Here is a 25,155-nt window from a genome sequence, read left to right on the forward strand (position 1 = left end):
CTAAACAAAGCAATTGTCACAGTAGATTTTTTTAAAAATACCCAAATATGTGTGTTGCATACAAGAACTCCACTTTAAATATAAAGACATAGATAGGTTAAGCATGAAAGGATGGAGAGAGATATAATATGCTAACACTAATCAAAATAGAGCTGATGCAGCCAGATTTATTTCAAACAATGTGCATCTCAGAACCATAACATTGTGGAAAGCTGGATGCTTTCTCTTTAAGATTGGGAATAAGACGAGGGTGTCCCCTCTCACCACTCCCATTTAACATTGTATAGGAAGTCCTAGGTAGTGCAATCAGACAAGAAAATAAAGTAAAAGGTACATATAGAGTAAGAGAAAAGAATAAAACTGTCTTTGTTCACAGATGACATGTAGACAAGCCCCCAAAATTTACAAAAACACTCCTGGAATTAATTAGTCACTAGATACAAGGTTAATATGCAAAAATCAATTGCTTTGGTATATATTACCATTGAACAATTGGTATTTGTAATTTAAAACAATACCATTTACAATGACACCAAAAATGAAATACTTAGATATAAATCTAACAAAATATGTACAAGATTTATATGCAAAAACTATAAAACTCATGAAGGAAATAAATAATATGTAAATAGGTGGATACACAGTCTATGTTCATGGACTGGTAAGATGGTAATTCTTACTAGCTTGATCTATGGATTCCACACAAGCCTAATTAAAATCTCAGCAAATTATTTTGTGAGTATTGACAAATTCATTCTAACATTTGTGTTCAAAGGCAAAAGACCTGGAATAGGCAACTCAGCATTGAAGAAGAAAGAGAAAATTGGAGAACTGACACTACCTGACTTCAAGACTTTCTGTAAAGCTCCATTTTCCAAGACACTGTGGTCTCAGCAAAAGAATAAACACAAACATCACTGGGACAGAACAGAGAGCCCAGAAATAGACTCATATAAATATAGTCAACTGGTATTTAATTCAGGAGAAAAGAAAATTTAATGCAGAAAGGATATCTTTTCATCAAATGGTGCTGAAACAAACCTTATACCTTTCACAAAAATTAACCCAAAATATATTATAAACCTAAATGTAAAGCTCGATACTATAAACTTCCAGAAGAAAGCACAAGGTAAATAGGTTTGGCAGAGCTTTTAGATACAACACAAAAAGCATAAAGAAAAAAATACTGAAAACTAAGTTAGGCGTCCAAAATGTGTTATAAATGTATTTGGTCAATAAAAGGGGGAAATGAGAGGTTTTAAGAGGGCTGAACTCACATATTTCATATTAGGAAGTCTTAAGACAATATCTAAAATTGATGACTCAAGAAACAGCAATATATGGCTATTTTTAAGAAATATGGGTATAAAATCTAGAAGAAACAGCTGAAATTGTTGAAGGTGGCCTCCTCTGGGGAGCAGGGCAAGCCTTGGGAAGGAGACCAAGTATTGCAGTTGGGTTGGGCAGGGACTTCCTGCTTTTTTACATGAGCTTTCTAGAACTTTCTGATGGTTTAATTCTGATTTTAAAAAAATGAAATAAAGTTGAAAAAATGAACACTAACACTCAACTTGAAAAAAAAATAATCGACTCTACCCCTCCTCCCTTGCAGTAGTCAGACGTAACACTGAGGTGTCATCTAACATCTGTATTACTCCTGTTCGACAGGGAAGCCTGTCGCAAGGGTGGGGACAACATCTATTTCATATCCTGCTGTACTCACAGGTCTGGCACACGCTGAGCACCAGTATACATTTGGAGAATGAAAATGTAAAAGGACCAACATCTGAATTATAGGGGTACTGGAATGGGAAGAGGAAGAGCAACAAGTGGAAAAGTTATTTGAACAAATAATAAAGGAGAACTTCCCCAATCTGGCAAAGGAAATAGATTTCCAGGAGGTCCAGGAAGCTCAGAGTCCTAAAGAAGTTGGACCCAAGGAGGAACACACCAAGGCACATCATAATTACATTACCCAAGATTAAAATTAGAGAATTCTAGAAGCAGCAAGAGATAAGGAGACAGTAACTTACAAAGGAGTTCCCATCAGACTGTCAGCTGATTTCTCAAAAGACACCTTGCAGGCAAGAAGGTCCTGGAAAGAAGTATTCCAAGTCACGAAAGGCAAGGACCTACATCCAAGATTGCTGTATCCAGCAAAGCTTTCACTTAGAATGGAAGGGCAGATAAAGTGTTTCTCAGATAAGGTCAAGTTAAAGGAGTTCACCATCACCAAGCTGTTATTTTATGAAATGTTAAAGGGACTTATCTAAGAAAAAGAAGATAAAAAACATGTATAGTAACATGAAAAAAAAAGAAAATGTAAAAGGAGCATCTATCAGCTGTGGAAGCAGCACACACAGGAGCATGGCGACAAATAATACAGAGATGGCTTCACTATCATTTGACACTGGGCTCTGCCACAAAGCAAGAGCTCAAGAATTGTCTGGAAAGTTTGCTCTTTATTAAAGAAGGTTGGCGATTGCAGAGAGAGAGAGATTGGTAGTACGAAAAGGTCGCAGGATCAAGGAAGAGGGAACCACGGCAGGGGTAACCAGAACGGTGTTTGTCACGCTGAAAATAGAACCAGCTAGAAGGAGAAGCACCCAGTGTGCTAAACACTGCAAGTCATTCCTGCAGAATCTGGAGAGCGATGATTTTCTGTTGTGGCATTTAGGATGTTCCTCCTCCCTTTCCAGAACTAGCAGTTTGAACACATGGGCTTCCCATGACCAAAGCCCATGCTGATGACTGTTGGGGCCATGAGTCCCTCACTGACTGCGCTCCCCACTTCCCTCCAGGAAGAACTCATGTTCCCTACCAATGTGTCAACTTGGTGCTTGGCACCTGTATGCTTTGAGAAGGTCCAAATGATTCACGTTAAGCAAAACCAGTATGAAGTTTATTACGGGAGACTCGAATGGAAGCCTCTCCAAGGGAACATCACCATAGGACCAGGTAGGCTGTAGAAAGTGTGACTCAAAGGAGGTAAATCTTTTGAAACAGGTTTAGACATGTGCCAGGACACGTGCTAGGAGAAAATATTCTGAAGCAAACGATCGGCCTGCCCATGTGGATAAATTACCCTGATATGTATGATTGAGAATCAGGAGGAAAACACATTCCCCCAGTTCCTCACTACAGGAATTCAGGCTGGAAGACACGCACAATTCGCCTCTTTCTCCAGGGATGGGTGGAGGGACTTGTAACTTTGAAAACATCTTTGTGTGTGAGAAGTACAGAAAAATACTATATATTTGCAAGGAGCAGCAGTGGAAAGGTGTTTTGTTTATTGTTTGCTTGTTTTTTTACCTAACCTAGTGGACGGTGCTAAGAACTTTACACTACTTCATGCATACATCTGTAAGGTGGGCAGTTTATACCCCTTTACCAAAGGGGAAACTGAGGCTCGAGAAGTTCAATAATATCCAACATAACCTACAGGCATGTGGACAAGCTGGAAGTTGATCCAAAGTGTAGATGACACAGCTACATAGACAGAACCGGCTGCATAATTGGCGGGGTCAGTGCACAATAAAAACGTGGAGCCCTTTGTTCAAAAGTGATCAAGGATTCAAGACAGTGACAGCACAGCATTGAACTCAGTGCAGGGCCCCAGGTGGCTGCTGGGGATGCACAGCCCCAAGGCAGCCTGGTGCATAGATCATCTCAGGCTCTGTGTATCTGCGCTCGCTCCAGAAGGAAAATTGGAAAGACTTTGGTCAATCTTAAATGATGATTTAAGAGACTGCCTTGAAGAATACTCCAAGAAACCCACAGTACGGGAAGGATCATATCATTCTTCCTGTAACTTCTAACATAGTCTCTGGAATTGAGTTAGAGGATATTTCCACACTGCTTCGGATGGGGCCCCTCCATTTGGTATTTGCTTGTGGATAGATGCTCTAGCACTATCACACATCGCCCAGGAGAACTTTTTGAGCGCTGTTCCCAGAGCCCTGTTGCTACCTCCAGGCGGACGTCCTATGTCACATTCCCTGGGACCTACGGTCTTTTCAGTGGGAACCTGGGCAGCCCCTCTGCACCGTAATCTCCTCAAGGGCACCCCTTTGCATCCTCACTGTTGCTTACCCCACCTGGCACAAACTGAGTACTCCAGGAATGTTTGTTGAATAAGTGAATGAGTCCATGAATTCTAGAAAACTCCAGTAGAATTCTAGGTTTTCAAAAATGTGATAGAAACAAGGCTTTGCACAATCAGTACTCAGGAGATGGTCCAAGAGCCCTACAGAATGGCCCTAACATGAAATGAATACATCTAAAGAGAGGGCCAGGTCTACAGTCAGCATTTGAGCCAAAAGTCAAACGTGCCCCTGACAGATCTTCAGAAGCATCAGAGTGGAGGCACCGTGGGAGACACAGAGAGACCCAGTGGGTGAAAAGCTGAGGCACGTCCCTTCTGTCACTCCACCCTACACACTCATTGCCTGCCAAGCAATGTAGTAAGTTCCAGTAGGCTGAATGCACACACGACATGACCGTTTCTTAAGAAGTAGGTCAGTGCCTTCTCTGAAGGAAGTGTGTATGACTTTATCCCTGCAGTGGTTTTCCTCTCCTCTGAGGAAGTTTTAAAATCTGATCTTCGAGTTTTATAAGAGTCTTGTCTTATATTAAAACTTCGCCAAAACGGACTTATCTTGCATCTTGCAACATTTCTATATTTCACACATTTTCCATGATGAGCATGAATTACTTTTAGAATCCGGGGGGGGGGGGGGAATTTACACAGAGGTTTTGTACTTTGATTATTTTTGGTTCTGAGCACATTAGAAGCTGTGCAGAGCCCTCTTCCCATCCATCGCATCTTCGTCTTCAGAGCGCTAGGGGACCCTGCTGAGCGCCACGTCCCTGCTTCACCACAGACTGAACCTCGTTTGCCCTTCTGCTCTCATCTATAAAATGGTGCTACTATATATAATACCTGCCCCAAGGAGTTGCACATTGCCTGTCGGTGAAAATTCAGTATCAGTAGCTATTGGTATTAGCTGTTACGGCAATGAATTTGTGTTCTATTCTGTCTTATGACCTAATAACCTGTCTGTCAGATAGCCTGGCTCCTTACCAAAATGTGAATAATAAAACAATTTTAAAATCCTCTTTAAAATAAACTTATCATAAGAACTGAAAGGTCATCAGTAGGATAAAGAAAGGTGATAGACCTGACTGGTGTGGCTCAGTAGATTGAGTGCCAGTCTCCAAACCAAAGGGTCACTGGTTCGATTCCCAGTCAGGGCACCTGCCTGGGTCGTGAGCCGGGTCCCCAGTAGAGGTACATGAGAGGAAACCACACATTGATGTTTCTCTCTCTCTCTTTCTCCCTCTATTCCTCTCTCTCTCTAAAAATAAGTAAAATCTTTTTTAAAAAAAGAAAGGTGACAGAGCCAGAAAAGGGAGGGACATTATGTCTCCTTCACTACAGCTCCTCCAGGGCCTCAGTGACCTCCACAACTCGTGAGCTATGTGACAGGATGAAACTTGGCCATGTGGCATAGAGAGCTGCTGAGCCTGACAAGGTCAATTTTTCTTTACTTACTACTTACCATTTATATCCATTCAGCATCCAGAGTAGATTTGAATGATACATTTATCAGCTGAAATCAGAAAAATATCTTGCTTCTACTTTGTAGGTGGAAAGTCTGTTTTCTTTTTATTATTATTATTCAGTTATAGTTGTCCCCATTCCCCCACCCCGTGCCATTACTCTCCCCCACCCTACCCACCCCTACCTCCCACCCCATTTTCTTTTTCCATGGGTCCTTTTATACATGCTCCTTGATGACCCTTCCCCATCTTTGCCCCATTATCCCCTTCTCCCCTCCCTCCTGGTTACTGTCCATTTGTTCTTTATCTCCATGTCTCTGGTTCTATTTTGCTCGCTTGTTTGTTTTGTTGATTAGGTTCCACTTATGGGTGAGATCATATGGTATTTGTCTTTCACCACCTGGCTTATTTCACTTAGCATAATGCTTTCCAGATTCATCCATGCTGTTGTGAAGGGTAGGAGCTCCTTCTTTCTTTCTGCTGTGTAGTGTTCCATTGGGTAAATGTATTTTCTAATTATTCTCAGTTCTTCTCAGAGTTACTGTGCTAATAAAATGTACTCTACTCTACCCTTGAACCACTCATTTGTTGGCTTCAAGACACTCTACTTTTCTGTCTTCCCCCCAAGTCAGTAGCCCACATTTTTTTTTGCTTTCCTTTTTTACCTCATCCTTCTCAAGCTATCCCTTAAATCTTGATCTTTTTTAAGGTCCCCTTATGGACTCACTTTATTCATACCTCATCCTCTATCTGGATGATCTCAATCTGTCCTGGTGGCTTCAGCCGCCATCTTTTTGCCAGTATACCCAATGTCTGTATTGCCATATCAGTCCTCCTCTCTCCAGTTCAAACCCATGTAACCGCCTTCAGGATATCTCCACTTGGATATCTTACAGGTACCTCAAACTCAACATGTCCAAACGGAACAGGTCAACACCTCAAACCAGCTCCTTTACAGCATTCCGTACCTCAGGAAATGGCAGCATCCTCCTCCTACTTAATCAAGCCAGGAATCTGTGATTAATTCTTACTCATCTCAGTTCCCTAACTGCCTAAGTCCAAACATAATCACCAAGTTATCCTAATTCTATTTTCCAAATCAGTGTCTTTCAAATTGACTTTATTGTGAATAAAACATATAAAACACATCCTTTGCATCATGACCCTGTCAACATGCATGTGCATGAAACACATCAAGTGGAAGTCCCACAACCCATTTTTATCATCACTGTAGACAAGGCCTTCTGATATTTTCTCTTATGTTTTCTTCTATTCTTACTTTTTAAATGCTAGCAACCAGTGTGTTACTAGCAGATATTGGGTCGGCCAAAGATGACTCGGACACCGGCCTGCAGTGTCTGTGGCGTTATGGATGAGATACGAGATAAATTCACACAGACTACGAGTCCTATGGAAGAAAAGGGATGTCATGGCTACGCTCTCAAGAGGAGAGTGCCCCTATCCTTGACTTGGCAGGTTTTTATTGGCTTTCAATTTGCACAGGAATACAGGTAAAGCTCATTAATCATTGTCAGGCAGTAAGGATCAAACAGTAGATAGTATGCAAAGAATTATGAGGGCTTATTCTGAGTCAGAGTCAGTTAGCTAAAGGGCTACAAAACTTTGGGGAACAAACTCACTTCCTGCTTGGATCCTTATCATTTAATTGAGAGCATTCTTAGCAAAGCAGGTTTCACAGGCGTGTATTCATTCTTTCTTAGACCCGAGCACCCAGGGAACCCATCCTTTCTAGCACAGGGCTGTACCGCCTTCTCTCATTGTTTCAGGCTTAAGTCAGGCAGGGAAAGTAAGGCAGCCAAGAGATTAGGAGACTTCTTGAAGACAGAATGAGGACTCAGGCTATGTCAAAGCCTTTGCTATAGCCCCCCAAGTCCTTCTCCCCATGATTGTGCCTGTCTTAGGTCATTCCCCCCTTGAGGAATCTTACCTGTCATTGGATAACTGATCAAGCATCGGGGGCCAGTTATGGATGAAGTAAAAGAAGCAGAAGCAGCGCTCCTGCCAGGGAGATAAGCTTTGTCTCCTTAGTGGCTTATGGTCCGAAGGTCGCTCACTCAGCCTTAGCCATGGGAGGGTTACAGCTTCTGAAATCAGGCAGGGCAGCTCCCAACAGAAAAGCTCATCTGTTTTTTTCCATAAGATGGCTCTAGTAGCACTTAGCTGTCTGTAACTTCATTCGAAACAATTGTGTTAGATTGTATGGTGACAGCTGTTATATCAGTGTGCGTTTCTAAAAAACTTATCAAAATTGGTAAATTTTTGTGTAGCCATTTTAATGCTGAAGATGGAAGAAAATATGCAACATTTTTAGTACTTTATGCTTTATTTTGTCAAGAAAGGTAAAATGCAACTGAAATGTAAAAAAAAAAAATTTGTGCAGTATATGCAGAAGGTGCTGTGACTGATCGAACATGTCAAAAGTGGTTTGTAAAATTGTGTGCTGGAGATTTCTCACCAGACAATGCTTCATGGTTGGGTAGACCAGTTAAAATTGATAGCGATCAAATGGAGACATTAATTGAGAACAATCAACGTTCTACCCCGAGGGAGATAGCTAACATACTCGAAATATCTAAATCAACAAAGTTTTTAGTGAAAATAAAAAATGTGTCTTTTAGTTTATGGAAAAAACCTTACGGACTTTTTGGCCAACCCAGTGTGTAACAACTCGCTCTTTGGTAGCTGAGGGTGGGGAATCCTGATATGCATTTGACAGTCTTTGGCTGAATTGAAGCTACCAACCAACCAGCTTACAAACATCCTGAAGATCCAATAGCCTGCTCTCCTGGCCACCTGATCTGTTTCACATTTATTTAACACCCCTCAAGGACTTCCTGATGTCCACCCTGGGACAGTCTACATTTCTTACCATGGCTTAAAAAGCCACCCACAGTGTGGCACCTGCCTGCCCTTCATGTCCTCTCTCCCTTGAGCTCAACAAAATGTTTTCTTCTGGAATATTTGGAAGCTGTCCTCTATTTTTGGGTTTTTCCACATGTGATTTCATTTGGCTAGAAAGTGCTTGCCTCCCATCTTTATTCAATTAACTCTTACTACTCCTATCATACCTTAAATGCCATTTTGTTCATTAACCTTTTCTTCTACTGTGTGACAGGCCTGGTGGTAAGTGCTGAGGATACAATGAGAAATAAAAACAAACATAGTCCCACACCTCACAAAATTCGGATAGTCTAAAGGGGGAGAAATATTATTCAAACAAATATGTCATTCAAATTTAAGTACTAATAAAAAAAGCTTTAAAAGAGACTCATGGTTCTTAAAGAGCCTATAAAATCTGACCTAATCTAGTAGGCCAGAGAATGCTTTCCTAAGTGATGAATGGTTAGTTATAATAATTGAGCTAAAATATAAAAAGCAAAACATAATTTAACGAGTCTAAGGGGTGGTGAAAGCATAGACAGAAAAAAAAAAAAACGCATGTGAAAATCCCCATGGCAGGAAGGAACATGATAAAATCACGGAGCCAGATGAAAGCCAGTGTAACAAAAGCAAGGTTCGGTATGGAGGGAAGAAACAGGTAGAAGCCACTCTGCAAAGGGCACTCTCGACTTTGTTAAAAATGTGGGTCTTTAACAAAATACAATGGTGGGGGCATGCACATGTCTGAGCCAGTGATATAATGTGTTCAGATTTCTGGTTTGAAAAGATCCCTCTGGCAGCTGTGAGGATGAGTTGGAAGGAGACAGAAGTAGATATGGAGAGAAGTTAGAAACTATGACAATACTCCTCCGGACAGAGATAGATGATTGTAGCATGAATTAAGATGCTGGTGATAGAGATGGAAGCAAAAACATATTGGAGAGATGTGTGAGATGACCGTGACAAGACAAAGTAATGGGTTGAAAAGGTGTGACAAAAGGGAGGGAAGTAAAAAAGGTGACTCCCAGGTTTGAGCTGCAAAACTGAATGGAGCTAGCACCACTCTCAGAGATAAGGAACACCAGTGGAGGACCAGGTTTGAGGGAAACGAGCATGTTGTTGGCCACAGATACATCAAGACTGAGGTATCTTTATGCCTCAGCGCAAAATGAGATGAGATGAGGACTGTTGGATTAACAGTTCATAGGACATGAATTTGTGACATATCTATATATAGGTAGTAGACAGGAAGCAGTGGGCATGAATAAACTCGTCAACTGAGAATGCATCACCAGCATCTTAATTCACGCTACAATCATCTATCTCTGTCCAGAGTGTTGTCATAGTTTCTAACTTCTCTCCATATCTACTTATGTCCCCTTCCAACTCATCCTCACAGCTGCCAGAGGGATCTTTTCAAACCAGAAATCTGAACACATTATATCACTGGCTCAGACATGTGCATGCCCCCATCATTATATTTTGTTGAAGACCCACATTTTTTAACAAAGTCGAGAGTGCCCTTCACAGAGTGGCTTCTACCTGTTTCTTCCCTCCATACCGAACCTTGCTTTTTGTTATGCTGGCTTTCATTTGGCTCTGAGATTTTGCCATATTCCTTCCTGCCATGGGGATTTTCACATACTTTTTTTTTCCTGTCTATGCTTTTACCCACCCCCTAGACTCATTAAATTCTATTTCACTGAGAACCAAACCTTAAGGAAATTTGACATTCAATTGTTGGGTAGGGAAGAGGGAACTTACAAAAAGATCCAAGAAGCACAGCCTCAGATGTAGGTGGAGAACCAGGAGAACTCGATGTCAGAGAACCAGTATGTTTTGGTCAGTTATCAAGGACAGAAGCCTGACTGTTGTGGGTGGAGGAATGGCGCAAAGTGCAGACATGAGTCAATGAGTGTGGACTCCCTGGAGAGGTTAGTTTTGAGGAGAAGGAGAGGTGTGGAGCAATATTTGTGAAGTTGGTGGAAAATCTTGTGTTGTGCTTTAATGGAAGACATTTGAGCATATTTATCAGCTATGAAAAAAATTGATTTGAAAGGAAGTTGAATACACAAGAAAAAAAACAATAATGGTGAGTGGAAGGTCCCAAAAAAGGAGGAAATGATCCCTGGGCACCCTTGACATCCTATACTTAACATTTTCTTCATTCTACTGCACTTAATAGATATTAAGTTCATTGGACTGTAATTCATGAAAACATGAATCACTTTTGCCTCATTTACTTTTGTATCCCTAGTATCAATCTCAGTACTCAGGGGGTATTAATAAATGTCATTTTTAATTGTACTTTAAAGGGAATGACTTTGGAGGTACATTTAATAAAATAGACCACCCCACAAGTCTTCTGGTACTATAGCATGTGCATATATGAAGTCCTCTACAAAAACTATTTGGGTGATTCAAAAAGCCACAGCCATGGGCAACTGGTGATTGGCAGTTTTGTCACAACAACGCACCCACTCATGCATCACTTCTCATGCAGAGTTTTTTAGCCAAACATCAAATCACCCAGATGATTCAGTCCCCCTACAGCCCAGATTTGGCACACTGCAACTTCTGGCCTTCCCCAAAACTAGAATCACCTTTGAAAGGGAAGAGAGGAGTCTTCAAGCTTGATGTAAAATTGGATGCAGATTCATTGCTCTACTCAGTCACTTTGAATGTAATGGCCACACAGTACACATGCTCACTCCATGATGTCTACCACCCCCACTGAAGAGTATAGTGAAATGGTCATTGTTCATGAATGTGCATTCCAGTCCATTCTCCTTGGCTGCCAGGCCACAAGCCGTTCTCATTATGTTAACAATGGCTGGACTTTTTCTGGACAGACTTCATATATGTATACACACATGTGTGCACAAGCACACAAACACACCTTGGTTATCAATTTTTAGGCTAAAATTAAAATTGGTATCATTACATTAAGCAGAAGTTATTTGGGCATTAAGACAAGATAGCCTCCGATTAAGATAGAATTTGAAAGTTAACCAAGAAGGCAGAACTCTCCAAAAACAGATGAGCAAGCCCATGAGTCACTTATGTGCAGAGAATTGAGCCTTGATTATATCAAGGATACAAACGGTGAAAGCACAGCCTGTTGGGACAAGAGGATGCACCATTGGCACTGATCCAGGTGAAATCCCACACAACAGGGCTGTTGTGTCTGAGAGGGTTGGATGGCCTACTAAGTCAAGAAGACGTTTTAGCCCTGGCTGGCGTAGCTCAGTGGATTGAGCGCGGGCTGGGAACCAAAGTGTCCCAGGTTCGATTCCCAGCCAGGGTACATTCCTGGGTTGCAGGCCATAACCCCCAACAACCGCACATTGATCTCTCTCTCTCTCTCTCTCTCTCTCTCTCTCTCTCTCTCTCTCTCCCCCCCTCCCTTTCTCTCTAAAAATAAATAAATAAAATCTTAAAAAAAAAGAAAACATTTTAAAAAGAAAACCTTCACTTCATTTTTGAAGGCAATGAATGTGCCTCATTTAGGGAAGCAAGTCTGTGCAGCAGAAAAGAAATCATATGTGCATTCTTTTCCCATTTTGCTAGACACGGTCTTTACTCCGTTTCATTATCTGTGAAATGAGGATAATTGTACTTCATAAGGTGCTTGAATAAGGTGAAAGGGATTATATATCACATTAAAGCACATATTCTGCCCCAAGCTACTGCTGGAGTGACACAGTAATCATCAGTTTAAGAGGTGAGAGACAGGGGAGACATATATTTGCTGTTTGGTGATGGGGGGAGGGCAGAGATGCGCAGAAACTAGGATGCAGGGATGATGATGACGTCATGGAAATGTTAGGTTAGAGATGCTCCGAGTAGAAATGTGCAGTGGGCAACCTGGGGCTCCAGAGTTCAGGGAGAGGTCAAGGCTGGAAATAGACACTTAGGAGTCATCTACAAATAGACAGGATGTGGTCATGGTTACCTATTCAGTGTCATGATTCCATACAGACCAAAAATACATTGCAAACAATGTCTGAAGAGTCGAGACCTGGCATCAGAGACATTACCAAAAGCTTCAAATATAAGTTTCATTTTCCGGAAGCAAGTCGAATGCCAGGAACAGGTATTTAAAAATATGGCTAGCATTCATAATTTGAATTGCTCTTACTTGCCTAATTGAGGCAAGTTTTACAGTGAGTCAGATTGTTTTATAAGTTGATTTGCAAAGTCAATTATAGATTTATGGTATTGCATTTTGGGGATATTGCATATTATCTGAATGAAAATAAGCTATGTGACGAGCACACAACACCATCTACACTAATTAAGGCAAGATTAGGAAAATAAAATTGCCTCTAATGTACAAACAATAGTATGCATCAAAATCCCATAGGATTCTGGTGGCTCCGATGAGAATAGGCTACAGAATAGACTGTAGCCAAGGTGAAGGAAGCTCTTGGCATGGTTCTGTTGAGAGGTGATAAGGACTGGAGACGGTAGTGGTGGCAACGGTGAAAAGCAGATAATTTGGTTATATTTGGGAAGTAGAGCCAGTTCTAACAATCGAATTTCTGCTAACTCACAAATGCTTCAGCCTTTAAAAAATAATGACTAACTTGGCTTCCTCTTTTGGTAAAATATTTCAGTTCGGACAGTTATTCAAGCTGCCTGGCAGGATCTCATAACCACCTCCTCCCTCTAAGGCAGTGTGTCTCCTTATTGACTCCCCCCACCAAGGAAGCTTTTTAGGTATTTTTTCCCTAATCTCTACCCCATGAAAATGCCTTATTGTGCCAAAATACACAGGGTGAGACAAAAGTAGGTTTACCATTGTTCATACAAAAAAATAGTACAATAATTAATAAATAATAATACAAAAATAAATTCTGTGTTTCATGGACTCACAACTGTAAACCTATTTTTGCCACACCATGTACATAATATAATATTCATCATTTTAACCATTTGTGAGCATACAATTCAGAGTCGCAAAATACATTTACAATGTTATGTAACCATCACCACTACCTATTCCCAAAATATTTTCATTATCTTGAACATAATCTCTGAACCTGTTATACAATAATTCCCCAGTCCCCAATTCCCCTTAGCCCCAGGTAACTCCTATTATACTTTGTCTCAATGAATTTGCCTATTCTAGTATCCTATTTAAGTGCAATCATGTGATATTTGTCCTTCTGTTTATGGCTTTTTTCACTTAGTATAATGTTTTTAGCATCTGTCTGTGTTATAGCGTATATCAAAATCTCATTCCTCTTTAAGGCTGAATAATATTTCATTGCATGTATATACAACATTTTCTTCATCCATTCATCTGTTGATGGATACTTGGGCTGTTTCAGTCTTTTGGCTACTGTGAATAATGCTGCTGTGAACAGGGCTGCCCAAATATCTGTGTCCCTGCTTCAGTTCCTTTGGCTCTATACCTAGGAGTGGCATTGCGGGCCCATGAACTTTTAATACTACAGATAAACTGCATATCAGTCTATGTTCTGTGTATACCTGTACCTGTGCTTTATAGGTAAAAAGAATAAGATTTCTTCGCCACCCTCCCAGAATCAATTTTCACCTCCTTCAGGGAAAAGTGCTATCACCCTCATTGAGATTGCAAGCTCTAAAGAAAGATACCAGGTTGGTTTCTGGATCAGAGGACGTATACACACACACACACACACACACACACACACACAAGGTCAGTCCAGCCATTGTTAATGTAAAGAAGATGGGTTGGATGACATCAATATAACCCAACAGCCCAGGAGAATGGACTGGAATGTGCATGTGTGAACAATGATGACTTCACTGTACTAGTCAGTGGGGGCAGTAGACGCCAGTTGAGTGAGCATGTGTACCGTGTGGCCATCACATTCAAAATGGCTGTAAAGCAATAAAGCAATGTAAAGCCAGTAAAGCAATGAATCTGCATCAAATTTTGCATTAAGCTTGAACATTCCTCCATGGAAACTATTCAGATGATTCAGAAGGCTGCACCTATGGACAAGTAGTGATTGGCAGCTTCACCACAACAATGTGCCCACTCACACATCATATCTCATGCAGAGTTTTTTGGCAAAACATCAAATCACCCAGATGATTCAACCCCCTACAGCCCAGATTTAGTGCCCTGTGACTTCTGGCTTTTTCCCAAACTAAAATCCCCTTTCAAAGGGGAGAGATTTCAGACCATTGATTGTTGCACGTGGGTCACCGGCCAGCAGTGACCACGGAACGCTGTGAATGGCTCGCTGAAAAACACGTGAGAAACAAAACAAACATGCACAGAGACAAGACTAGTTTCTGTGGGGAAGTAGGGACGAAATGGCCACCCCCCCTGGTGGGGAGGGCCCTGATTTACAGTCCATACCTGCTTTTATTGGGCTCATTTTGCATAATAATTCAGGTAAAGTACAGTACTCATTAGGGGGAAGTAAGGAACTATAGAAAAGAGGGAACTCTGCTGGTCTATTGAGTCGGGGTCAAAGAGCTGTAAGACTTTAAGGAACAAACTTCCTCCTTGGACCCCTCTCATTCAACTGAGAGCCTTCTAAACAAAGAAGGTTTCACAGTAATTTACATGTTCTTTCTTAGGCCTGATCACCCAGGGAATCTGCCCTTTTCAGTCCAGAGCTGCACCACCCTGTCATTGTTTCAGGCTTAGTACGGGAACTAAGGCAATAAGGAGATTTTCTCCCAGATGCTGAGAACTCAGGCTATGTCTAAGCCGAGGAGCGAGGATCCGTCACCCTCTTTTGCTGCAGCCCCCCAAATCCTTCTTTTGGGGGGCCTCCCAAAGTGATCGTGCCTGCCTTAGGTCGTTCCCCCCATGGGGAATCTTACCCATCTTTGGCTAACCAACCAAGCTTTTGGGGGTTCAGCAGCAGAAGCAGCATTCCTGCCAGGGAGACAAGCCCTTGTCTCCTTGCTGGCTTACGGTTCCAAGGGCGTTCCCTTAGCCTTAGCCTAGGCGGGGGTTTCAGCTTCTGATACCAGTCAGGGCAGTTCCCAACAATTGATGAGATTCAGGAAAATATGACGGGACAGCTGACAATGACTGGGAGAACTGTGTGAGGTCTCAAGGTACCTACTTTGAAGGGGACTGAGGTGCCATTGTCCTATGTACAGTGTTCCTTGAATCTTGTATCTTCTTCAATAAACATCTCTATTTTTCATATGATATGGCTGGATACCTTCTGGATAGACCTTGCACATTATATATGTAGATAAACTGCTTAAAAAGAAGTGAAGCCATAACAAAGAAAATGACCCCAAAATACAGAGGTATAAAAAGTAATCTTTATTGCCATGACATAAATGCTTTATATTTTATTTAGTCTCCAAAATTGACAACAGCTGATATTTTGGAATATAGCTCTTAGCTGTGTCAGAAAGGAGCCAACATTGCAACTATTCTAACTAAACTTTTGAAAACAGTGGATATTAATGATGTTGTGTTGCCACTGAGTCTAAAAAAATCTCCAGAACACAAATAGAATAATCACAGTATAAATTAGTAAAATAGAAAGGGAAAGAAAGAAACAAATACAGATGCAAGGACCAGGCTGTGGGAAGCCCGGTGGCTGGAGGCTGCGGGGCGGCCCTCCCAGTATGTGGATGTGTATTGGTGTCCGGTTGGGAGGCAGGGCGGCTGGATTCCTGGCACACACTCACCTGGGTTTTACTATAGTGTGGTTGCCCAACGAAATGCTACAGTGTTTCGTTTTGTAAAGAAGAGATTAAGAAGATTGTATAATAGTATTTAGACAAAAACAAAAACAAACAAACAAAAAAAACCAGTGCCAAATCCCCAACCAAACCCCTTCAAGAGTCAGAAAAGATAAGGAGAAACTGGGGAACTTCCAGACTGGAGGAGATAAAGAAGTCATGACCGCTGAATACAATGTGGGATCCTGACCAGATAAAGGACATTAATGGGAAAATGGAAATTCCAAATAAAACCTGCCGTTCAGCTAGTAGTATTGTACCAATGTTAACTGCTTCGTTTTAGTAATTGTGCTGGTTATGCGAGATATTAACATGCAGGAAACTTGAGCAAAAGGCATGCTGGAATTCCCTAGTACCGTATTGCAACTTTTCTGTGAACCTAAAATTATTTCAAAGTAAAAAAAAAAAGTAAAAGAAAACAAACAACAAAGTCTCTGGGAGCTCCTAAGTGTCAGAAGCAAAACTGTGATGGGCATTGACGAAGAATAGTTGGAAAAGGGGGACCATATTTGTAGTATCAGCAGCTTTGAAACCTGGCGTGAGAGTAACTGCTATCTTCATCTCCCTTGCAATTCCATTGCAGGGTGTGCTGGATACATCACGTAACTGGGATGTGGGTGTACCCGTTCCTGGAACACATTGGCCCCGGAGCCAGAATCATCTTCTTTGGGTTTACAACCATCTTAATGAACTTTTTGTACCTGCTGGGAGAAGTGCTGAACAGCTATATCTGGGATACACAGAAAAGTGAGTATTATTTAGGGGAGTATAAAACAAGAGAATTCCTGTCGTAAAACTGTGTGCAGAGTCTGAAGGAAAATTCCACCATAGCACAGAATCACTTAGGAGGACTTACCTTTTTATAATAACAGTGTTAATTTAAGAGCTCCGGGTAGTTACCCAAATGGTTTATTACTCACTTTGTCTTATTAGCTCGTAAAATATCCAAATCTAAGAGAAAAGAAGCATGTCTATAAAATTTTATAGGGAGTTCACTCTGATTAATAAGACTGCCTTAGCTAAAGAACCCCCAATTAAATAGATAAATTATTAAATGTAAACAATCTCTCCCTGGCTGGTGTGGCTCAGTGGATTCAGCACCAGCCTGGGAATCGAAAGGTCACCAGTTCAATTCCCAGTCAGAGCACATGCCTGGGTTGCAGGCCAGGCTTCCAGCTGGGGGAGTGCAAGAGGCAACCAATCAGTGTTTCTCTCACACATCATGTTTCTCCCACTCTCTCCCTCCCTTCCCCTCTCTAAAAATAAACAAATAAAAATCTTTAAATGTACCCAGTCTCGATAAAAGTCACCCAGGTCTCCACTTTTTACGCCATCCTTTCCATGGGTGTAGCAGCCTCAGAGACGTCTCACCGCTATTCTGCTTGACCTTTAAGCAAGGCTCAGGCCACTGTGATAGACCAGTGACTGTCATGTTCAAGGGCTGAAGTGGCAAAGAAGTCCAGGCAGTAAAGGGTAATACTTCATTGCTGCATAAACTCTCTTAACCTACGGTTTGATTTCTCTTTTGTTTCTATTTACGGCAGAGCCTCCATCCCGGCAAGGCACGTAATCTTACCCAAGCTGCGCAAAATCTGCCCAAAGTGTATGTAAGATAACACACAATTGGGAAGGTGGCCAAAGCAACAGCGCAGATATGTAGTGACTTGAGTCCTGCATGAGAATACATCTAAAGGCAAGATGATGTGGGGATGTTAGAGACCTCTCTAGACATCACCAGAAAATGATCCACGTGCCCTACTTTGTGCCAGACACTCTGCCAGGAGCGTGCTCTAGTTAGACAAATAAAACAGTCATTGCATGGTTATTGAATCGGACTTCTTTTGTGTGTGGCTCTTCTAAGATGGTATGCCTCGACGTACCAGCCCGATGTTAAATGGCCCAGAGGAATCTGAGGGTTTCTTTTCCCAGCAGCTGGCTTGATTTGAATAAGTGGTCTATTTGTAAAAGTGTCAAAATTTTTTATTCAGTTCAGGCCATAACTTGAGGGGCCAGAAGTTTTATTTTAATGATTTTCCTTTCTGTTCAATGGGAATAGTAATCTTTCTCTAGTAATTAACTGATACAAGTATTTAGTTAACTTTTAAAATGTATTAAAAGGTAAATGTGTCCTGGCAGGGTAGCTCAGTTGGTTAGAGCATTGCAGGTTCAATTCCCAGTCAGGACACATACCTAGGTTAAGGGTTCGAGCCCTGGTTGGGGCCTGGGTGTGGATTGGAGGCAGTTGGTCGATGTTTCTCTCTCACATCAATGTCCATCTGTCTGTCTGTCTGTTTCTCTCTCTCTCTCCCTCTCCCTTTCTCTGTCTTCCTCTCTCTCTAAATATCAATAAACATATCCTCAGGTGATGATAAAAAAATTTTAAATAAAAAGTAAAATGCAAACTTTATCAACTTTTTGGGGAAAGGACATTATATTTCAATTGAAGCTAATATGCCCAATGTATGTTACTGAGGACGTGTTTATAACTGCCTGTTTCCCCTCGACTGGCTTGATTCCAACGGTCATTCGGCCCTTGTTCTATAGCTTCTAAGAAAGATGGCCTGGAAACCAGGAGAGAAAAAAATCCAATCTACATAAATAGAATACTACATTTTAGCAGCTTTGAGTAAGAAGTTAAAAATGAGTAGTGAAACTAAGGGTTGTTATTTTTAGTCATGTGTTCAATTTCATTTGCACCATTCTTTTAAGCAGCATGAGTTAAAGTTGACTGATCTTTTGTAACTCATGTCAGGTTTAGAGATTAATTTTATCGGCTTGGGACCATGCCGTTAATTCATGGAGACAGAGGTTTTGGGCCAAGAGGTCATCTTTGTCATATAGGGGAGAGATGACAAACTGATGGCCTCCTCCAAACCTTACCTGCACAAAAGTTTCATCAGGCTGACATAGTGGGGCTTTCATTTGGAACCAGCATTTCAGAATTGGGAGATTTCATATGAAGGCCAGATTTTTTTTCTTCTCAAATATCTTAAGATCTGGCAACACCGAGCCCACTGTTCTCTTCTGGCAACAACAGTCTGGAGCTGAAGGTCAGTGGTTCCCTTTAAATGGTGCTCCAGTTTACCCTAGTCCTTGCCTGGCCACTTTGCTCAGTCTCATCAGTTGGCTGGTTCTGTAGGTAGTTGACATGAAACTGCCCATTAAAAGCGGTGGAGGAATCGAACAAAAAAGAGAAAGGACTCATGGACCTGGATAACAGTGTGCTGATTGCTGGGTGGAAGAGAGTGGGTGGAGGTGGAAGAGGGCATAAGGGGGATAAATGGTAATGGAAAAAATACAATAAAAAGATATTGAAAGATCAAAAAATAAATAAAAGCAGTGTGTGTTGTGTGTGTGTGCTGTAGAATGAATCGAATACAATCGAGCACAGTGTTACCATCCTGAGCACATTTGCTACACCCCACACCAAACTCCTCCAAGGAGCAGGAATGCCACATCTGGCCCCCCTTCCTTTCATCTGTAATGACTTTTAATGGCTCAACTTCCTCCACCTGGTATGATATGTTGGCCTCAACTACAAGATGAAATCACATTGTTACAGAATCTTAAAACTAAAGAGGAGATTAGAGATCATCTAAACCAACCCTTTCCTTTTACTAAGAAACAACGAGGCCCAGAAATCTTAAGTAACCCACCAAAAATGGTTGGTTGCAGAGCCGACACCTGAAGGATGTTCAATCCGGTGTTATTTCAAGTAAACCATCAGAGTGTCTCCACTGGAAAACCAGGCATGTGAGAGTTCAGGAAGTTCACTCAGCACCGTGGACCTAGCTTATCAAATAACAAAACAGACCAACCTGATATGAACTAGGAAAAAGGCCTTTAAGGGAGGCTAAATTAATAGGTACTCGTTTACTCTTTTTAAAAGAAAGTAATTCCACGTGACTTTGTGGCTATTGTATTACCTCACCTGGGCTGCTACAATAAAGTACAACAAACTGGATGGCGTTAGCAATAGAAATGTCATGTCTCACAGTTCTGAGTGCCAAAAGCAAGGTGTGAGCGGGGTGGGTTCCTTCTGAGGACCGTGAGGGAAACTTTGTTCCAGGCCCGTCTCTTCGGCTTATAGGTGACCATCTTCACATTCACATGGCATTATCACTTATATGTGAGGCTGTGTCCAAATTTATTTTTTAAATTTTTTATTCTCACTCAAGGATATTTTTTATTGTTTCTAGACAGAGAGGAAGGGAGAGAGAGAGAGAGAGAGAGAGAAACATCGTTGTGAGAAACATCGTGTGAAATATGGATCGGTTGCCTCCTCATATGTGTCCCGACGGGACCAAACCCACAACCTGGGTATGTGCTCTGACTGGGAATTGAACCCAGGACTTTTTAGCCCGTGGGACAATGCTACAACCAAATGAGCCATACCGGCCAGGGCCAAATTTGTTTTTTATAAAGACATCAGTCATCTGATTAGGGCTCACCCCAATGGCTTCATTTTAACTTGGTAAAGACACTGTCTCCAATACAGTCACATTCTTAAAGTACTGGGAGTTAGGTTTGGGGAAACACAATTTAGCTAATGGCACTCTGCCGTATGTCCCCAAATTCATGCCCTTCATTCATGCAGCATACATTCCCAATAGACCTCAAAGTCTTTCCAGCATCTGAAGTTCAAAATCTCACCCTAAATATTATCCAAATTACATGTGGGTAAAGCTGGGGGTATGGTTCATCCTGAAGCAACATTGCACTCCAGTTGTGAACCTGTGACCCCAGACAGAAAGTTATCTGCTTCCAAAATACAATGGTTGGACAGGCATAGAATATATATTCCCTTTCCAAAAGAAAGAAATCACAGGATAAGAAAGGGTCATGGTTCCCAACTAAGTCTAAAAGCCAGCAGGGCAAATTCCATTCCATTCCAAGGCTTGAGAATAATCCCCTTTGGCTGAATGTCCCGTCCTCGGGACTCACCAGGAGGGGGGCTGTGGCCCTGCATCCTTGGGCCTGTGCAGCAGCCCTACCCTCTGGAACCAAGAAGGATCCAGCCCCTAAAATGCCTTTGGAGTTACGCCTCCTTCATTTCATCCATCCCTCTCAGTCTACACTAGCGGGGCTTCTGCTGGTACAACATTCTGAAAAAAAACCCTTTTGGCTTCCCATGTAATTCCTGGGGGTCCAAAGCATCAGACAGAGGGTCCCCCACAGGTCTTTCCCGGAGTCTGCTGAGATGATTAATTGGATTCACAGGTCGCATGCCCGGTCTCTTGAACAAACAGTCGTGCAGCCACATCCTTGGCCTTCTTTCACATTCTAAGGTCCTGGAAATTAGGACCTCGACAGATGGATTCGGTGGGGGACCCAATTCCACCTACAACACTTAAAATATTTCTCTACTTTAGCTCAGAGTTTATTCCCATTCCAGTGTGTCATTTTATTAAAGTCAAACTTCGTACAACCAGAGATGGGAGTGTCCAAGGGTGAAAGGTTGGGGTGAGGACGGCGAAAGCAGACAAAAGGAGGTCAGCCCCAGGCCTCTGGGACACAAACTTGGCGCCTTTCCTCTCTGCCAAGTGCCCACCCAGGCGCGTCCCACACAGGCCCACCCAGCAGCTGTGTCCCAGCCCTGCCCGCTGGTTGTGCCCCTCCCCCAGCCCCAGGGGAATCACAGGTGAGTGAGTCTCCGGGGATCAATCAGCTCTTCCTCTGCATTTCGGAAAGCACCTCCCGCCTCAGCTTGTGACAGGTTTCTTTCAGCTATTTGTGTGGAAATTATACCTGTGGTTCTTCCAAATATTATTTACAGCTGTCTAATTTTTCCCTCTGCCTCCCAGCTGCCAAACGAAAGTAGGTGGGGAGCCATTTTCCCTGTCTGGGTCAGTGAACACCCCTGTTCTCCACCCCTGCTTTTGAAGATTCCACTCTCACTGCCAAGCCAACCCAGCTGCAAGAAAACACTTAGGAGGAAACAGACTTGAAAAAAGAGAAGCGAGCGGCTAGCTCCCAATAGCTTCTCCACAGGGCTGGACGGGGGATGAAGTGGGGACTCAAGTCATGTGGCTTGTCTGAACGGAATCTGTGTTGTGTTTGTCTGCCTTTGCCTTGGTTACCCAACAACTAAGGCATCGCCTGCCTTCCCCCCTCTGCCCGCTCCCTCCTGCCTGTGGATGTCATGACTCCTCGATTTGAAGTTTTCCTTAATATGATTCTGAGAATTACTTTGGAAAAAGCGTTACAGATCTCCGCCAGTTCCTTAGTCATGAAAACCAAACCTAAAAGAATGTCTAAGGACACCTGTTCAGAGCATGTTAGCCACATTCCGCTGCCACCACCCTGGCCCCACAGGACACAGACCGGCAGCTGGGACAGGGGGCCACGTCTCCCACTTGAAGCCCTATCGTGGTGGCCCCCTGAGGTTAGACTTCCTGAGTTTTTATATTGCGAAATTCCATGCGTTGTTCTGTTTTCCCACCAGTCCAGCCTGCTGAAGCCTCCTCTGTTGACTGTTTATCCATTGATTCAGTAAGGATTAATTGAGCTCCTACTGTGAACAAAACACTGTGTTGTGTGCTAGGGATATAATCCGGAATAAAACAGTGAAGGGCTCTGCCCTCAGAGAGCTTGCAATTTGCAAAAGAATACCAACAGAACCTTCTATGCAGCATTCAGTTGGTCTTTTGTTCCAGCAAAAAGTGTCTGAGAATTCAGTGTCACAAGAAAAATCGTCAGCTAGAAAAATTGAAGTAGGGAGCCATTTGCTCGATTTCACTTTAATTCATGAGAATGACTTGAACATTTTCATCTCCAGGAAAATGAAACATCATTAACTATTCACTCCAGACAATGGACAGAGGTCTTACGGCCCAGATCCATATAAGTCTCAGGAAGAAAAACAGTTCCACCAATCTTGGGTTGACCATAAGGAGAACTTAAGTTTAAGTACAAATGGGTATGGATGTAAACACTTCTTGTGGCTAATGGGCTGTGAGCTTTAAAATTTATTTACACACACACACACACACACACACACACACATTTCTTGATTTTTTAAAATCCAGAGTCCTTGTCTTAGAAAGGGACAGGACTAGTCGGGGTTTCCATGCAAACTCAGTGAGTCAAGAACTGACTCGAGTCCCTTACTCCCAGAAGCCGTAAGAACCGGGTGTGTCCCAGAGATATTCTGTCCTGATTTGGTGGAAAAGGGTGGTGAGAGAGGTCACAGAGGAAGTTTCTGGAGAAAGCCGTGAAGGGCTTCCCTTCTCAGCTAGAGAGAAGGGATGGGTGCAGGAGGGTGGGTGAGAAGTGTTGAGAGAAAAGGGTTTTTTTTTTAAGCAGCGTGGCAGAGCTGCTCCTGGTTTAATCTGATGCTCACACAAAGTGCTTTCCCTGTGTCTTAGGTATGGAAGAAGAGAAAGAGAAGCCTAAACTGGAATGAGATCGAAGTCTGCACGAAAGAGCTGAGTCGAGCCACCGTCATAGACTCATTCCCCCTGGCGCCGGCAGCGCAGCAGAGGAAGCCTCAGCGTCCTGCTCGGAATTCGCCTCCACCTCCCGGCCCCGGAGGGAGGGCACCTTTTATAGAGAAACACAGTCTACCAGAATAGAATCCAGTTGTTTCCAAAATAACTCCCCCTCGTCGTTTGTTAAAGGACTCTTTCCAAGCTCCTGATGGATGATAACAGTTTTTTTTCCTCTCCTGGTTTTTAAAACTAAAATGGGTCATTGGATTTTAATGTGCACAATGTGATACCATAAAGAATAAAATTCTATTGTGTTTCTTGTTGAGAAATTTGTGAAAATCAAAGGAGCAGATGTGGAGCAAGGTATTTGAGTATTCGTCCCCAGGTGGCCGGGATAATGAACCTGGGCCACAGTGTAAGTCTGGGGGACACGGGATGGATGGTCCGTCCCCGTTGCAATCATGTCACAGTTGCCTCAAACAGGCAATGTGAGTAAAAAGTACGTCCATTTAGTCAAACCCCTGAGTGGTTTTGGATCTCATGGTTTAACCTTGCGAAACTTTTCCTAAATGCAAACTGTAACTTTAATAAAGATCAGGTAGCTCTTCATCTGATAATTGCACAGTACATCTCAAGCCCTAACAACACTGGCGTCTCCTTTCTGACTTTGTTTCTGGTACCTGTTGAAAATAGGATTACTGAACCTGGTTCTCACAGTTTCATGGTTGCAAAAATCTGTATCTTTCTGATACATCCTAGAAGAATCGTTTTTGGAAAAAAACTAATTTACAAAGTGTTTGATCATAACTAGTTTTAAAGAATGCTAATGCAGAATATGTAGTAAAACATACAGAAATAAATCTTAGAGAAATATAGTGAAAGAATGAATAAAAATAAAAGCAGAAATTATATAAGGTAGCAGGAAAATAACAGTGGAATTGATAAATAAAGTGATTATTATAGTATTTCATCTGTACAAAGACCATTAAAACATGAAAATTACTGATATATGAGCTGAAAAGAAAGAGAGGAGAAGACAAATATAAGCACAGATGTGAAGCAACTTTTTAACTATAAAAATATATTTTATAGCTCTATGACAACAAAGTCTTAGGACCCAGTGAAAAGTGCAGTTTTTAAGGGAAATAAATTCAGTAAGAATTAGAAAGCTGTAATGGACTGACATTCATGGAATATATTTTTTAATGTTCAATTAACTATCTCCAAAGGGGGAATTGGATCCAAAGATCCTTTACGAGCAAGTTCTTAAAAACTTTCAAGTAACAAATCTCATGTTACTTAAATCATTCCAAAATTACAAACTGATAAAACACTTCCCAAATCATTTTTCAAAGTTAATATAACCCTTAAAAATAAAGCCAACACAGCAAAGAAAAAAATGCTTTAACTAAAATGCTGGCAACATCAACCCAACAGTACACAAATAACTTTTTGAAACTATAAATAATGTTTACTCTACAAATTCAAGGATAGCTTAATACTAGGATTTTTTATTTAATACCTTGTCTCAGCGATGCACAAAATA

At 41.9% G+C, this 25,155-nt stretch overlaps 1 protein-coding gene across 6 annotated transcripts in view; it reads left to right on the plus strand.

Moving 5' to 3' along the window:
• AIG1 (androgen induced 1) overlaps window positions 1–24,216 on the plus strand; it is a 212,130-nt gene extending 187,914 nt beyond the window's left edge. For 2 of the 6 annotated variants that reach the window (XM_036024800.1, XM_036024799.1), the window contains 2 exons: window positions 16,763–16,926; window positions 17,724–17,914. In XM_036024800.1, the coding sequence (XP_035880693.1) occupies window positions 16,763–16,926; window positions 17,724–17,790 (231 nt within the window). In that variant the 3' untranslated portion in view covers window positions 17,791–17,914. Of the gene's footprint in view, window positions 1–16,762; window positions 16,927–17,723; window positions 17,915–21,574; window positions 21,649–23,546 lie in introns of those variants that run through there. The other 4 variants (XM_036024801.1, XM_028510607.2, XM_036024802.1 and 1 more) reach the window with 3 other exon arrangements.
• Window positions 24,217–25,155: the final 939 nt, after the last annotated feature.

The sequence above is a fragment of the Phyllostomus discolor genome, chromosome 4 (assembly GCF_004126475.2).
Source record: "Phyllostomus discolor isolate MPI-MPIP mPhyDis1 chromosome 4, mPhyDis1.pri.v3, whole genome shotgun sequence".
NCBI lineage: Eukaryota > Metazoa > Chordata > Mammalia > Chiroptera > Phyllostomidae > Phyllostomus > Phyllostomus discolor.